General features: G+C 38.5%; 1 protein-coding gene and 1 pseudogene across 1 annotated transcript in view; both read left to right on the top strand.

Annotated features, from left to right (window-relative positions):
• The window catches only part of UBE2G1 (ubiquitin conjugating enzyme E2 G1), a 128,449-nt gene that overhangs the window by 96,926 nt on the left and 13,488 nt on the right, over nucleotides 1–18,035 (top strand). Inside the window, exons 3-4 of the mRNA XM_037029619.1 lie at nucleotides 10,494–10,591; nucleotides 17,190–17,368. Of these exons, the coding sequence (XP_036885514.1) occupies nucleotides 10,494–10,591; nucleotides 17,190–17,368 (277 nt within the window). The remainder of the gene's footprint in view (nucleotides 1–10,493; nucleotides 10,592–17,189; nucleotides 17,369–18,035) is intronic.
• Nucleotides 1,707–2,971, top strand: LOC118975596 (male-enhanced antigen 1-like; annotated as a pseudogene).

The following is an 18,035-nucleotide window of genomic DNA, read 5'->3' as shown; positions in this document are numbered from 1 at the left end:
GCAGAAAGAAAGAAGGAGCTCCTACCTTTTGCAACAACATGGATGGAACTGGAAAGCATTATGCTGAGTGAAATAAGCCAGGTGTTGAAGGACAAATACCATATGATCTCACCTCTAACAGGAAGCTAAACAACAAAGCAAACAAGCAAGCAAAATATAACCAAAGGCACTGAAATAGAGAACAGGCTGACAGTGACCAGAGGGGAGAGGGGAGGGAATTTCAGGGGAAATAAGGGAGGGATTTAGAGGAACCTATATAAAGGATACATGGACAACAACTGAGAAGGGTGGAAATGGGAGGGAGGGGGGAGGATGGGGGGTGGGATGGGATGGGAGTAACAGACAGAAAACTGTACTTGAAAAATAATTAAATAAAAAAATTGGGAAAAAACAGGAATATATATAAAAGAACAACGCTGAGAAAAATTTCAAGTGGCAGCATGGAGTTTATCATTTAAATAAAGTAAATATGGTAGAATGGTAGGATCTCTGATTCTTACAAGCTTTTATAATTTAATCAAAAAACAGTAAGGGAAGCCTCATGGAGGAAACTTGAACTAGACCTTAGGCCTAGGTTTCTCAGCCTTTTCAAATGGGAAACTCCTGGTTGTATACTTTTTAAAAAATATCATGCTAGTAATTAAACTATTAGTATTTGCAATGAAGGCAACATATAATGGAAGATATGTTAAATTTATTGATGTTTTTAAATAAACTTTCCATTTGCTCATCCCAGTAGCATCTTTGTATATTTGAAAAACAGTGAACATGTGATATTTTAATATTTAGTCTAAAATGTTTTGTATCCTGTGGGTCTTTTGAGTTCTTCTTTGCTAATGTAGCTGTTCATGACTTGGGACTACTGAGCAAGACTCTTTAAAAAAACAGGGTTTCCGGCCCTGGCTGGTGTAGCTCAGTGGATTGAGCGCGGGCCTTCGAACCACACAATCGTGGTTCGATTCCCAGTCAGGGCACATGCATGGGTTGCAGGCCAGTTCCCAGCAGGGGACTCATGAGAGGCAACCATACATTGATATTTCTCTCCTTCTCTCCTTCCCTTCCCCTCTAAAAATAAATAAATAAATAATCTTTAAAAAAAACCACAGGGTTTCCACAGGTAAAGGAGACACGGAGTCCACCTACAGGAGAGAAACTATAAGGAACAGCATAGTTGGTTCAGAATGGGTGTGAGGGCATTGCAGACAGAGTAAAAATTGTTTGCTATAAGTGTTTTAGGATAATCTTATTATCCTAAAATTTGACATTTTAAAGATTGAAAGTAGCATGAGGTTAGGTGATTTTTTTCCCCCTATGATAGGGATTCCAATCAGCTAATATAAAGCTTTTAAGAGAACCTAAGCAATTAAAATTTAAGGAAAGGTACCTGAATATTGAGGAATAGCTTCACCAGTAGGATAAAGTACTTTTATGGGATAAAAGTACTTTATAGGATAAAGCTATTTTATAGGATAAAGCTATTTTATGTCCTTTTACATTAACTTTTGGCTGTTTTCTGTATTTGTGGGTTTCAAACTTTTTTTTTACCATAACCCATAATCAGAAATAATTTACATTATAATCCAGCGTGTACTTAGGTGTATACATCTTATACTTGTATATAGATTATATAGATTATATATATAGATTATATAACTGAGACATGTATATAGATTATGTATAGATCATGTATATAGATTATATAACTGAGACAGATTACTTGTGGCCAGCACCTTTGTTTTCTAGTCAACTTTTATTTGTTTAAGAAGAAAACTGGGAAGGTGCAGGTTGGATCATGTGGGCTCTGAGCATTCCCTGCCCGGATGGCAGCAGTAGTTCCAGAAGGAGACATCATGGGCCCTGAATGTATCCTCCCCTTTTAGACTGGGAACTAGGACTGTACCAGGGCCCTACAGAAGGCTTGGGCATTGAAGCAGTGAGGAGAAAGAAGAGCAGGAGGAAACTGGGGCAGGTCCTACCAGCCCCTGAACCAAGATCCTGAACCAGAGGAGTTGGAGCTGGCACTGGTGTGATATAGAGAAGATGTAATTGCCAATATCCGGGATCAGATCCAGGCCCTTGGGCTTCATTTGCCAGGCCCACCATTAGAGAGCAAGGAAGAAGATGAGGTGGAAGCTTACAGAACTGAGCAAGCACAGTTCTATTCCTGTGGAACCTAGAACATATAGATCTGGTGAAAAGGATGATGGCTGGAATAAGCCTTCCCACACCAGGGGTTCCTGCCTGGACTTGGGAGATGTCAGATGCGTAGTGGGAAGATGTGGTACAGAAAGGAGGCTCCCCAAGCCTGTCAGGCATCCCCAAGCCTGTCAGGCATCCCCTGCCTGGAATTAACCACCTTGAGAGCTGCCTTATCCTCTGCATTCCAGACTGGACCCAGCACAGGACTGAACAAGACCCTGGTTGTAATGCCCATCTTTGTCCTCCCCATCTCCCTTTCCTCATCAAGGCGAATCAGACTTCTTCTTAGAGACCCACTTTATTCAGTTCTGTACATATGGGGACATTGGCCGGAGCCCAACCCACCATAGCACATATCACTGGAGAAGAAAGCACCCTGTGTACACCCCTCTCCCCCGCAAAAAGAAGGAAAAAAACTGGTTAGTGACTCACTTAATTGGTTTTATAGCCCCAGTTTGAAAAACTAGTCCATATAATAAATATGTCCTAAGACCAGTTTTGGCAATAACTTACAGGTTGGGGTAATGTAGGGTGAAAAAAATAGACTTATCTCTTTATCAGTATAATGCACTCTTCACAACAGCTATCATGGTCTCCATTTTTTCATCTTTAGGTTTTATTCCCCTTCAACAGATAATCTTACAAATTATGAAATTTAAGGCCAACAAGGCAGGCATAAAATTGGTCATTTTTCTTCCTTTTTGCTCCTGGATATCTATACTACATTCAGTCTGGTTTTCTTCCTGTGCAGAAGGAAAAGATGTTTGTTTGTTTGTTTTCTTAGATAGGCCCTTTACTACCCTTATTTTCTTTATTTTTCTAATTTCTGAGGTTTTTTTCAGTCTCTTAGTTTTTCTGGCCAGCATCTTCCCATTTACTTGCAAACTAGTTTTTTCCCTATTTTTAAAAAAGATTTTATTTATTTACTTTTAGAGAGAAAGGGAGAGAGAAATCCTTGGGTTGCCTCTCCCATGCCCTCAGTGGGGGACCTGGTGCCCAACCCAAGCATGCACCCTGACTGGGAATCAAATCAAACTGGCCACCTTTCAGCCAGCACTCAATCCACTGAGCCATATCCTCCTGTAAAGATTTTCATTTATACTCTTTTCCCATCTTCTTTAACTGTTAACTCCAAATTGCCCTGTTTGTTATGCTTGTACTTTACCACCTCATTTCTTCTTTAGTCCTTTGAAGTTTTTTTCCTATTCCTTTTACTAAACTTGTATCATCAAGGTTATTATGTTTTGTTTTTTTTTAGATTTTATTTATTTATCTTTAGAGGGGAAGGGAAGGAGAGAAGGAGATAAGTATCAATGTATGGTTGCCTCTCGTGAGTCCCCCGCTGGGAGCTGGCCTGCAACCCAGGCATGTGCCCTGACTGGGATTCGAACTGCGATTGTCTGGTTGACAGGCCCACGCTCAATCCACTGAGCTACACCATCCAGGGCTTTTTTTTTTAATTCTTTTTTTTTAAAGATTTTATTTATTTATCCTTAGAGGGGAAGGGAAGGAGAGAGGGAGAGAAAGATCAATGTACGGTTGCCTGTGGTGTGTCCCCTGCCGGGAACTGGCCTGCAACCCAGGCTTTCCCATCTTCTTTAACTGTTAACTCCAAATTGCCCTGTTTGTTATGCTTGTACTTTAACACCTCATTTCTTCTTTAGTCCTTTGAAGTTTTTTTCCTATTCCTTTTACTAAACTTGTATCATCAAGGTTATTATGTTTTGTTTTTTTTTAGATTTTATTTATTTATCTTTAGAGGGGAAGGGAAGGAGAGAAGGAGATAAGTATCAATGTATGGTTGCCTCTCGTGAGTCCCCCGCTGGGAGCTGGCCTGCAACCCAGGCATGTGTCCTGACTGGGATTCGAACTGCGATTGTCTGGTTGACAGGCCCACGCTCAATCCACTGAGCTACACCATCCAGGGCTTTTTTTTAAAATTCTTTTTTTTTAAAGATTTTATTTATTTATCCTTAGAGGGGAAGGGAAGGAGAGAGGGAGAGAAAGATCAATGTACGGTTGCCTGTGGTGTGTCCCCTGCCGGGAACTGGCCTGCAACCCAGGCACGTGCCCTGACTGGGAATCGAACCTCGATCGTGTGGTTCGCAGGCCCGTGCTCAATCCACTGAGCTACACCAGCCAGGGCTAGGGCTTATTTTTTGATTTATTGATTTTAGAGGGAGAGGACAAGGGTAGGGGTGGAGAGAGTGAGGGAAACATCGATTTGTTGTTCCACTTATTGTATGTGCCCTGACTGTATGGGGGTCGACTTTGTAACCTTGGCACATTGGTCTAACCAGCCAACCAAGGTTTCAAGGTTACTTTTTAGGTTTTTTTTTTCTTTCCAAAGGTTCTTTATTTATTTATTTTTACAGAGAGAGGAAGGTAAGGAGAGAGGGAAACTGACCAATTCGTAAGAGGAACATTGATCAGTTGCCTCTCACATGTCTGGAGCTGGGGACCCAGCCCGCAACCAAGACTTGTGCCCTCACCAGGAATTGCACAGGCAACCTTGGTTTGCAGGATGATGCTCAACCCACTGATCCACACCAGTCATGACATTCAGGGTTACTTTTTTGTACTTGAGTCCAGTGGCATTTTCTGTATTCAAGACTATTGGTATTAATGATCTACTTCTCGTTTATTAACACTCCCCTCAATTTGCATTTATGATCAGAAAAAGGTGATAAAAATTAATACTTGCTGTGGTTAAAAATTGAAGTTATACCGAAATGTACAAAGCAGAAAATGAAAGATCCTGTGATCTTGTGCTCCAGAATTAACCATTGTTATATATTTGTGTTATGTTTCCAGATATATTTCTATTTGCATATAAACATACCCCCACTTTTTCTTCTTTTAAAGACAAATGGGGCGCTGGCTGGTGTAGCTCAGTGGATTGAGCGTGGGCCTGAGAACCACACGATCACGGTTCGATTCCCAGTCAGGGCACGTGCCTGGGTTGCAAGCTAGGTTCCAGCAGGGGACTCATGAGAGGCAATCATACATTGATATTTCTCTCCTTCCCTCCCCCCCTAAAAATAAATAAATAAGATATTTTTAAAAAGACAAATGGGTTTAACCAATAGATTTTCAAAAATTTAACAGTGTATTGCTCATGTCATTCCATGCTTATTACTGATATTTTCCTTGATGTTGTCCTCTGGCACTAGAATGGTAAGTGCCATGAAACCAGGGCTCTCTAATTTCTTGCTCTGTTATATTCATTTACCTAGAACAGTGTCTCACAGAAGTAGATTATCAATGTATATTTGTTCAGTGAATGAAAACCATTCACTGAGCTTAGAATTCTATTTCTCACTGATCTGAAACAAACACAATCATATTACCTGGCTCTGATGGTCTGTGCATTGAACAGTAAGAGAATCTGATAACGTGAATTATTGTTGCAGTAAATTTGTCAGTGTTATAGCAAGCCATGGTGGCCTGTTAAAATTGGGTAATGGGGTAAAATCTTTTCAAGAGGTAACATTTAAGTTGAGTTCTGAATGACAAGGGGAGAAGGGTATTTCGAAAAGAAGATACAGCTAGTAAGTGCCAAGGACACAAAGCAGGAACTTCGTCCTTATTCATTTCTTAAGGCTGACTTCATCTCATTGGTTTTCATGGTTAACATACATAACTCATTGTATTATTTTGATAATTCTTCACATTTCCTAAGTAAATTGCAGTGTTTGGAACTACGCTAATAAGCAGCAATCACTGCATGCATATGGCTATGAAAATTAAATGAAACTTAATATTCAGTTCCTCAGTTTCACTAGCCATAGTTTGAGTGTCTGAGAGCTGCTATATTGGACCACACAAATACAAAACATTACCGATGTATAGAAAGTTCTATTATATAGCAGTGGTTTGGAAAGTTTAGAATATAAACTACTTGAGAGACTTTACAGTTTGTTCATTGCTATACTCCTGGTGTCTGACAAGTAAAAAAGCTGAATAAATATTTGTAAATGATAAGTAAGTGGATGGAATAATTGAAGGTCAGCACATCTATTTCCAAATGAAATGTACCTAAACTCTTGAGATGAGAAAGAGCTTATTGTAGGTTTGTTCTTTTGGGGGTCTGATTTCTAATTTTTTTTTGTGGAATGGAAAGCTCTTTTTAATTAAAGTGCAGTTGACATACAGTATCATATTAGTTTCACTATAACATAGTGAGATTTTGCATTTATACACCTTACACAGTGATCAGCACAAAAAGTGTACTATCCATCTATCACTATACAAAGTTACCATGATATTATTGACTGTGTTCCCATGCTGTCCTTTACATCTCCATGGCTTATTTATCTTACAGTTACAAGTTTGTATTTCTTAATCCCCTTCATCTTCTTGCCTACATTCCCAGGGTTACCCAACCCTCTAGTAACTATCAGTTTTTCTGTGTCTATGATTCTGTTTGTTTTGTTCGTTCATTAGTTTAGCTATTTAGGTTCCATGCATAAGTGAACTGAAACAGTATTTGTCTTCCTCTGATTGATTTTACTTAGCATAATACTGTCTAGGTCTCTCCATGTTGTCACAAATAGCAAGATTTCAATCTTTTCATGGCTCTGTAGTATTTCTGTATGTGTGTGTGTCTGTGTGGCAATATTTCTGTGTGTATTCCATTTCTTCTTCATCCATTCACCTGTTGATGAACACCTATGTTGCTTCCATATCTTGACTTTTGTAAGAACACTACAGTGAATGTAGGGATGCATATACCTTTTTTTAAAAAAATATATTTTATTGATTATACCATTACAGTTGTCCTGTTTCCCCCACTTTGTTCCCCTCCACCCTGCATACCCCTCCCCCATCATTCCCCCCTTTAGTTTATGTCCATGTGTCTCAAGTTCTTTAGATTCTATATTTCCCCTACTATTCTTGCCCTCCCCTATCTATTTTCCACCTACCATCTATGCTACTTATTCTCTGTACCTTCTCCCCCCTTCTCCTCCTCCCACCCCCCTGTTGCTAACCCTCCATGTGATTTTCATTTCTATGGTTCCACTCCTGATCTAGCTGTCCTCTTAGTTTGCTTTTGTTTTAGGTGTGGTTGTTAATAACTGTGAGTTTGCTGTCTTTTCACTGTTCATATTTTTTTATCTTCTTTTCCTTAGATAAGTCCCTTTAACATTTCATATAATAAGGGCTTGGTGATGATGAACTCCTTGAACTTGACCTTATCTGAGAAGTACTTTATCTGCCCTTCCATTTTAAATGAAAGCTTTGCTGGATAGAGCAATCTTGGTGTAGGTCTTTGGATTTCATGACTTGGAATACTTCTTTCCAGCCCCTTCTTGCCGGTAAGGTCTCTTTTGAGAAATCAGCTGACAGTCTGATGGGAACTCCTTTGTAGGTGACTGTCCCCTTATCTCTTGCTGCCTCTAGAATTCTCTCCTTCATTATAATCTTGGCTAATGTAATTATGATGTGCCTTGGTGTGTTCTGCCTTGGGTCCAACTTCTTTGGGACTCTCTGAGCTTCGTGGATTTCCTGGAAGTCTATTTCCTTTGCCAGACTGGGGAATTTTTCCTTTATTATTTGTTCAAATAAGTTTTCCACCCGTCGCTGTTCCTGTTCCCCTTCCGGTCCCCTGTAATTCAGATGTCCTGGAGGTTTAAAGATGTCCTGGAGGTTCCTAAGCCTCTCCTCATTTTTTTGAATTCTTGTTTCTTCCTTTTTTTCTGTTTGGTCATTTTTTTCTTCTTTCTGGTCCACTCCCTTGATTTGAGTCCCAGTTTCCTTTCCATCACTATTGGTTTCCTGTGCATTTCCCTTCATTTCAATTAGTTTAGCCTTCATTTGTTCCTCTAATTTGTAACTAAAATCAACTAGTTCTGTGAGCATCCTGATCACCAGTATTTTGAACTGTGCATCTGATAGGTTGGCTATTTCTTTGTTGCTTAGAGTTATTGGCTCTGGGGCTTTGAGTTCTTCTTGAGCCGTAATGTTTTGCTCTGTTTGCACCTGTTAGCTATGAGAGGCAGAGCCCTAGGTGTTCACCAGGGTGGGGCAACTCAGTTGCTGGGATGTGACGCTGTATGTAGGGGTGAGTCAATGAGGGGCAGTCGCAGTCCCCTCTGCTGCTTCCCGCCACCACTGGGGTCTTTGTGGCCCATCTCACTGCTCGCTCCTTTGCCTGGTTTATCTGTGCAGGAATGTGTGACTGCGGTCAACCTGCCGCCTTGCGCCCTCACCGGATCTGCCTGTCGCAACTCCACGCCTGCAATCTGCCTACCGCCGCCCGCAGGCCTGTGGGTCTGGCCTTTTTTTCTTATGTGACCCCCACTCCGCCAGTTGCTGGCTCTGCCCCTCTTACTGGTCTGGCTGAACGGTTTGCTCCATAGTTCAATTTTCTGTGTTTTTGTTACTAAAACTTTGTTGTTTTTAAACTTGGTTGTGTGAGGAGGCACAGTGTTTCCACCTACGTCTCCATGTTGGCCGGAAGTCATATATCTTTTTGAATTAGTGTTTAGGTTTCTTCAGATATGAGCCAGATGTGGAATTCCTGGGTCCTTCTTTGCCTTTTGTTACAGCCTTTGTATTAAAGACTGTTTTGTTTCATGTAAGTGTCGCTATCCCAGCTTTTTTGTTTCTATTTTCATTAATTAACTTTTTTATCCCTTTACTTTCAGTCTGTGTGTCTTTCAATCTGAAGTCTCAAATAGGCAGTAAATGTAAGGGTCTTGGTTTTTTTAAAAAATTCATTCAGTCATTTTTTTTCAATGGAGCATGTAGTTAATTTACATTTTAAGTAATTTTTGATAAATATGTACTTATAGCAATTTTAATTATTTTTGTAGTAGATTTATAAGTGGCTGGTTTACTGTCTTTATTATCTGTCTTCACTAGTGAGATTTCTTTTTCTTTCATACATATTCTTATATCTAATTTTGTCCTTTTCGATTTAAAGAACTTTTAGCATGTTATCATGCTGGTTTAGTGGTGATGAACTCCTTTAGCTTTTGCTTCTTGGTGGGCTCACTGGGGCACAGGTCTCTCAGTGTGGTTGTCTGTGAGGCCCAGCCCTGCTATTGTAGACCCAGTGCTGTGTGCTGGTGCCTTCTGAGGCTGTCCACTGGGTGTGGCAGGGCAGGCGCTGCTGCAGAGGGGTGCATTTTCCTGGGTGGGTCCTCAGGAAAATGCCAGGATGGGAAGAACAGTACTGGAAAGGTTAATGGAGAGTTTTAGAAATGGCACCTGCCACTGTCAAACCAGCTAGGTTAAAGAAAGGGGGAAATGGCACCTGCCAGGGCCTATGACTCAACAGAAAGTTTGATACATCCCTGTGCCTCAAGGCACCCTAAAATGAATCAATGTATCTAGGTTCTTTTCAAACTGCTACCTCTGTGCCGGGATTCAAAAATAGTGCAACCTGTGTTTCTACAACTCTTTGGCTCTCTCAGACCTAAGCCCCACTAGTGTTCAAAGCCAGATGTTATGGGAGTTCCTCTTCCTGGTGCAGGTCCCCCAGGGGAGGGCTGGGACCCCTCGCTCTTTGGGGACAACCTCCGCAGTTTTGTGATATCCCTCCCACTTTGTTTCTTACCACATGGGGAGTGGGGAATAGTGTAGGTCCTGACTGGACTTAGTCTCTACACCCCTCCCCTGAAAATTTCAGTGTGGCTTTTTCTTTATGTCCCTGCTAAGAGAAAATCTGTTCTGCTAGTCTTCAGGTTGTTATCAGAGATAGCTGTTCTATATGTAGTTGTAGTTGTGCTGTTAATGAGAGGCTGTGAGCTCAGGGTATTCATATTCTGCCGTTTTGAACTTGAATCAGGAGCCTTGCTCACGGATGCCAATTTGGCTTGTCCATGATATGTCATTTCTTGTGGTTGGGTACACTGTCCCCAGAAAATATATGTGCTCGTTGTGTTTGGAGAACAGAAAGGAGACTGGCTAGAACAGAAAGAAGAGTGATGATTTGGGATTAATTTAGAGATTAGGCAACTTGAACACTATAGGCAATGTTAAACCTTGTAAGTTTTATTTTAAGTGCAGTGGGAAGTGATAGAAAGGTTTGTATGTGATCTGATTTGGATAACTTTTTTGAGCTATTTCATTTTACTAGCTTTTTGAGGGTTTTGTTAATAAGATGGTAGGTATAACAGTTTTTAAACTTGGGTGTTTGAGTAAGTAGACTGCTTGAAATCCATATTATTTACTTAATTTATGTTGTTAGCACTAGCATTCTTGTTTTTATGTTTGTTTTGATAATTGTCTACTTATAAGCAGGAACTTATAGGCAAGAACTTGTTTTTGTTTTTGTTTTTTTCCAGTGAAGGTGGTGTTTTTAAGGCTCATCTCACTTTCCCAAAAGATTATCCCCTCCGGCCTCCCAAAATGAAATTCATTACAGAAATCTGGCACCCAAATGGTAAGTTACCTAGTTTTACTTTTACATTTACAAATGTGATGGCCTGTCACTGAAGTTTTCAAGGTCATTAAGAAAGATGTAGTTCTCAATAAAATTGCTTTGGAATTTTACACTAAGTTCATTGTTTTTCTTATGTGCATGGCTGTGCATTAGGTTCTTTAGATGAGAAGGAGTAACAGATCATGTGAAAAAATAGCTTTGTATTTATTTCCTTAGTTTTCAGTTCTTTGAATCTCATGATGTGGCTTACGGTGTTCCAAACCAGAGGCAAGTTTGGTGGGTGATAAGAGATTCAGCATCAGTAGAATTCTTATAATTGAAAACATTTAAAAAAATTAATTTATTTATTTTTAGAGAAAGGAAAAGGAGGGATCAAGCAAGGGAGAGGAACATTGACTTGCAAGAGAAACATTAATCAACTGCCTCTTGCAGGCCCCCAACTGGGGACCTGGCTGGCAACCCAGATGTGTGCCCTGACCGGGAGCTGAGCTGGCATCCTTTCAGTGTGCAGGCTGGTACTCAGTCCACAGAGTTATACCAGTGAGGGTGAGGACATAATTTCAAAGGCATTAGATGACTCTTCGGCTATTACAAAGAGCACAGAAGTAATTAAACCTGGATTGTTTTGTTACATTTTTTTCTTCTTGGCTCTTGAACCTTTTTATCTATATTCTTAGCTATAAAAAAGGTAATGTCCTACCTTCCTCATAAGGTGACAGTGTCAAATGAAGTAAAACACTGTATGTTTTAATCTGTGGGAAGCATCCAGTATTGCTGTTCATGAAATAGATATTGGTTGTTTTACCTAAGGATGTACTACCATTTAAACTCTACCTTGTGAGGCAAAGGTTAAGCTAGATAAGCCATGTTTATTATACACAGTCGCCTTGAACTTATGGCCTTGTTTTGTATGAGCTTACAAGGATTTCTTTTCTGAGTATTTTGTAATCACCTGTCTTTCTTTTCTTAAAAGATTTTATTTATTTGTTTGTTTTTTTGTTTGTTTAATTTAGAGAGAAGGAGAGAAATATTGATTGGTTGCCTATCACATGTCCCTCCTTCTGAGGACCAAGCCCTACAACTCAGGCATGTGTCCTGACTGGGAATCAAACCTGTGACCTTTTGCTTTGCAGAACAATGCCTAACTAGCTGAGAAACATCAGTCAGGGCTCAGCTGTCTTTTTATACTACTACATAACCTGCATTTTGTTTCTTAAAGTTAGGTTCTTTTGGCTAAAAGGAAGAAAACCTTTATTAGTTTAAACAAAAATCAGTAAGAGAGTAATGGATTATTGAATAAATTAAGGCATTATTGCAATGGTAGGGAGTATGTATTACAACCCAAAGGCTTGAAAAAGAGATGGGTCTTGTGAAAGACCAGAACTGGAAAATGGAAAACTGGGAACCGAGGGAACCCACCATACTTCATTGCATTTAAGATAGCAGTGATTACAAAAGGTACAGTTTTTTTGTGTGTGTTAGGAAAGAATAATAAAAACATCTCTGTAACAATTTAAGTAAGAAGAGAGAAAAATATCCTTTAACATTTTATTTGTGGGAGAATCCGTTAACAGTAGTCGTACGTGAAGTATGGATGCATGAATTAAAGACATTTCACCTCTGGTTTCTTTGAAATTTCTTTTATTTATTCCTAGCCTTTTGGCAGTTCCCACTTCATTTGAATTAGTTGATGTGTAAGAGGCAAGCTATTTACACCTATTTTAAAAGATGTGATCTGCCCTGTCTGGTGTAGCTCAGTGGATTGAATGCGGGCCTGCAAACCAAACAACTGCGGTTCGATTCCCAGTCAGGGCACATGCCTGGGTTGCAGGCCAGTTCCCAGCAGGGGATGCACAAGAGGCAACCATACATTGATATTTCTCTCCCTCTCTCCCTTCCTTCCTCTCAAAAGATAAATAAAATTAAAAAAAAAAGTAAAATAAAAGAAGACATGATCCCCGGCTGGTATGGCTTAGTGGATGAAGCACCAGCCTGCAAACCAAAAGGTTGCCAGTTCCATCCCCAGTCAGGGATGCCGGGGTTGCGGGCCAGGTTCTCAGTTGGGGGTGTGTGGGAGACAACGGATTGATGAGTCTCTGGCACATGGATGTTTCTCTTCCTCTCTTTCCCCCTTCCTTCCCCTGTCTAAAAATAAATAAATAAAAATCTTCAAAAGAAGATGTGGCAGAGCTGCTGACTGTTACTATACCAGACTAGCTGTATAATTTGGGACAAAACCTCTTTGAGCCTTAGTTTTTCTGTGAGGATTAACTGACAGCACGTATGTATGCAGAGTACCTGGCACTTCTTTTCTGTTAAGAGGATAGCAGTGGCCTAGGTAGTTTAAGAGGGTAACTGATGAAATGAGGTGTGGGGGCTTTTTTGTTTTTGTTTTTTTAAAGATTGAAGAGACCTTTCTATTTTGTAGGTCATAAAGGAGAAGGCATGAGGAAGTGAAATAATTAAGACTTGATTTGAGAGAGGGGGTCCTTTGTGAAGAAAAGATAACTGAGAAGGAAATGGGGCAATGGTGGCGAGTATAGGAAGAGTTAGACTAGGATAAGAGTGAAAAGTTATTTTGAAATAATGAGAGGAAAAACAGGCACGTGACTATTTGCTAGGGACTGGAGATATAAAGATGATTAATGAGTTATGGTCTCTTTCTGTGAGAATATTATGGTCTCTATAAAGCAAAGGTGGATGTGTGAACTTAATGGTGAAACTGGGAGATTACAGTGATGGTAGTTATAAGGTATTGATAGCAAAGAAGAGAAAGTTAGAGAATATGATTCTTGAACAGAAATTTGAATATGTAAATGCCTGCCTGAACTTTGTTCTTTAAGCTGTGGGAATTCATTTAAGTTTTATAGATTTATTGTGACTATGTTTTCTTCCAGAAAGATTATCCTCATAGGGGAAAGATGGGAAGGTTTAGGCTGACTGATAGCCAGGAGGTTGATGAAGGTTTTTTCAGTGGTTCCAGTAAGAGACAAAGTTTGAACTAAGAGCAGTGGCAGGGAGGAAAACTTGGTTATTCTTACTTGTTGATTACTGGATATGGGTAGTAATGGAGAGGCAAGAATTTAGAATAGATGGATCATTTACAGAATAATTGTAGAGTCAAAATCACAGTGAAATAACTGTGATTATTTCCATTATCCCACTGCATTGGCTATAATGAAAAAGACAGGTAATAAACGAGTGTTGGGCCCTGGCTGGTGTGGCTCAGAGGATTGAGTGCTGGCCTGCAAACCAAAGGGTTGCTGGTTCAATTCCCAGTCAGGGCACATGCCTGGGTTGCAGGCCAGTTCCCAGCAGGGGGTGCACAAGAGAAAAGCATGGATTGATGTTTCTCTCCCTCTCTTTCTCCCTCCCTTCTCCCCTCTAAAAATAAATTTAAAAAAATAACATTTAAAAAAATATTTTAAAAAATAAACAAGTGTTGATGAGAATATGGAGAAACTTTAGCTTTCATACCCTACTGGCAAGAATGTGAAATGGTGCAGCCACTTTGGAAAACAGTCTGGCACTTCCTCAAAAGGTTAAACATAGTTACTTTATAATCCAGCAATTCCATTCCTAGATAACCAAGAAACTTGAATACGCCCACAAAATATGTGAATGTATGTGAACGTTGGTAGCAGCATTAGACATAGCCAGAGAAGTAGAAACAACCCAAATGATTTTCAGTTTTATGAGTAGAAAAATAAAATGTAATGCCCATATAATGGTATGAAATACTGATACATGTTACAATATGGATGACATTGTTAAACTTATGTTAAGTGAACAAAGCCAGTTACAAAAGATCACATAGTATGTAATTCTATTTATGTGAAATGTTTAGTATAGGCAAGTCCATAGAGATAGAAAGTACATTAGTGGTTGCCTGGGACCTGAGGGGAATTTTCTACTTTCCAAAGGAATAAATATTGAAAGATTAAAAAGAGGAGAGTATCCCTGGCTGGTGTGGCTCAGTGGATCGAGTGCTGGCCTGTAAACCAAAGGGGCGTAGGTTCAATTCCCAGTCAGGGCACTTGCCTGGGTTGTGAGCCAGGTCTCTACTAGGGGGTTCATGATAGGCAACCACACATTGGTGTTTCTCTTCCTCTCTTTCTCTCTCCCTAAAAATAAATTAAAAATCTTAAAAAAGAAGTATAAAGAGAAATGGCAACCAAATGCAGTATAGGATTTGGATTAAATGGATCTTGTGTAAGGTAATAAAGCCGGCTATAAAGAACATTATTGAGACATTGAAATGAAAGGAAAAAGTAATAGAGAAAGTAATAGGCAAAAATTAAATGGGGAAAATTAAGAAGCAGTTTGGCAAGTAAAAACTAAACATTGAGTACATAAATGGGTAAAGGATAAGAACAGAAGTTTCACAAAAGAGGAGATACGTAGTTATTTTTTCACTCCTAACAGTTTTTTTATTCTTTCTTTTTGATGACTTGTCCTACTTTCCTTGTCTTTCAGTAATTTTTAAAAAATTTTATTTTTCAATTACAGTTTACATGCAATATTATTTTGTATTAGTTTGAGGTGTATGGCACATATAGTTTCTATACATAGAAAATTTTCACCCCCCAAAAGCATTTAGAAAAGCTAATTAAACTAGATTTCACCTATGAAATTTAAAAGTTATCAATAAAGAAAAATTTTAATTTTGAATGAAGATGCAGTGGAAACTGTTAACCTCATGTATTACTGATGGCGATATATATTTTTAAATGTAATTTGTCAACAGATATTAGATGTAAAACCCTCTCATTCTAAAATATTTAACTATATGTTTAAAATGAAATACACAAGGTAAAAATTTGAAGACACTGGATAGATTATGATGATAATTTCTAAAACAGGAAAATGGTCTTAAATTGATTCTGATAGAATTCTGTACAAACATTTATTTAATATCATGTTTTCAAATAAAATGAGTTGAACACAATCCTTATGTAATGAGTAAAGAAAGCATCTTAATACTGTATAAGTATTTTATGTTGAACTTTATAATGCTGTTACAAATTGTGTTGTTATTCTTGCCTCTTGATCTACTTATTCCATTTTAGTTAATAGATTTTACTAGGAGGTAGGGGCGGGTAAAGAAGAGAATCCTTATTATAGAAAAGCTGCTTTACAAGACAGTGAAGGCACGGACTTTGTCACATGTACTACCATATCTTCTTATATTTGGTAGGTGCCTCGCACATGGTATGCATTCAAGAACTACTTGTTCTATAGAGCAAGGAATACATATAAACTTTGATTCTGGTTACCCAGAGTTTATAACATCAGGGAAGTGTTTCAGTTATGAGATGAAAATGAGCTTTAAAATTATACCTACCAAAATGTGTGCCCTAGAAGACAGAAAACTCTACTTGAACAACAATTAAAATTAAAAATAAAAATAAAAATTGTGCCCTGACTGGTATGGCTCATTGGATTTGAGTGCCAACCTGCTGAAGGTCCTGGTTCCATTCCCAGTCAGGGCACATGCCTGGGTTGCAGGCCAGGTCCACAGCAGGGGGCACAGGGGCAACCACACATTGTCGTTTCTTTCCCTTCTCCTCTGTCTAAAAAATAAAATAAATAAAATCTTAAAAGATGTAAAGACTGATTCCTGGTGAAAGCATGTGCCCTGACGGGGAATCAGACCAGTGACCCTTTGGTTTGCAGGCCTGCATTCAATCCACTGAGCCACACCAGCCAGGGCAGATTAAATGAATTTTTGACAGGTTCACTAATTTAAATGAGTTAGTAGAGTAGAGCTTCACCTTTTTTTTTTCTTTTTGCACCGATAATTAGTTTGTGACTTGGATTTTAAAATCGTTTTATAGAAAAAACTATTTTCATTTCGTTTCACTGGCAATGTTGCATGTTTCTTTTGTGAATCTGAGTATGCTCCCTTCCCTGAAAATATAATTTTGCCATTATTTGATTTAAAAAGTACATTATGATGGTACTTTTCATTTTTTTCCGTAGGTAAATCTTTGGACCTTTAACTGTTGCCCATTTAAATTAGTAAGTTAGTGGAGAAATTAGGAAATCGTTACATGGAAACTCATTTCTGGTGTCTGGACCATATACTTTCTACAAATAAAGAACAGTTTCAGTAATTGCCATTTATTAATTTCATTGTACATTAAGCCCTCACTTAACATCATCAGTAGGTTCTGCAACTTTAAGCTAAATGAGAGAATGAATCCAGTTTTCCCATGGGCTAATTGATTAAAATAAAGCTTAAGTTCCTATGGCATTTCATCTATGTTACAAAGAAATGACATTGAACAAAACCTTATTGCTATATTTACTACATGTAAATGCTGGGCAACATCTACATGCTAGGTGTCTTGAAGTTTTGCCCAAATGAAAAAGATAGCTTATATTCCTATTGGATTAGTCAGATGGGTCCTATTTGGTAAAATCTGTGATCTTCCTAGAAAGTTAACAGGTTCTATTTTGCAAATTAACTTCTGTTTATATTCATTGTTTTATACAGGTGCTGTGGGAATCAGGACCACATCGATAGTAGATGTCTTATGTATAACCAAATTATTTCAAATATTTTAAACAGAACTGTTTTTTTCTAATTTTGCAGTTGATAAAAATGGTGATGTATGCATTTCTATTCTTCATGAGCCTGGTGAGGATAAATATGGCTATGAAAAACCAGAGGAGCGCTGGCTCCCCATTCACACTGTGGAAACCATTATGATTAGTGTTATTTCTATGCTGGCAGACCCGAATGGAGACTCACCTGCTAATGTGGATGCTGCGGTAAGGGTCACATACGTATCTTTCCTCCCCTTTAAACCCAGTGAGAACTACAGTGTCTGTGTATGTGTGTCTACGTATCTATATATCCATTTATTTTTCTTGTAAATCTATACAAAAATGAGTTACAGAGACAACTAAGCGTCACCCTAAATACTTGAACATGCATCTTTTAAGAATAAGGACACCATCATACATGTCACACTAAGAAAACTTAATATCAAGTCCATATTATTATTGCCAAGTTTTAATTTTCAAAACTTTCAGATCTATAAAAATGTTTCATTAGTTAAATAAAAAATCTTATATCCTTCACCCAGATTCAGTAATTTCAGAGATTTTACTTTCTTGTTCTTTTTGCCAAACTGTTTGAGAATGCTTTACAGATATCCTAACTCTTCATATTTGAATACTTCAGTATGTATCTCCACAGAACATATAGGCATAATACAAGTCTATAATTGATATAGTGCTACTATTATTGAATATACATATGTAGCCCATACTCACATTTCTCCAGTGTTGTCCTTTATTGCTATCTTTTTTGGTTAGAATTGAAAATCCAGACCCTCAGAACCCATATTGTATTTTATATTTATGTTATGTTTTGGTTTTTAGTCTTCTTCAGTAGTCTTAGTTCATTAGCCTTCTATCTTCTCTGAAGAATCTT

The sequence above is a fragment of the Sturnira hondurensis genome, unplaced genomic scaffold (assembly GCF_014824575.4).
Source record: "Sturnira hondurensis isolate 20B ecotype Veracruz unplaced genomic scaffold, ASM1482457v3 Scaffold0020374, whole genome shotgun sequence".
NCBI lineage: Eukaryota > Metazoa > Chordata > Mammalia > Chiroptera > Phyllostomidae > Sturnira > Sturnira hondurensis.
Note: the sequence above shows the minus strand (reverse complement) of the source record. Positions and strands in the feature narration are given on the sequence as shown.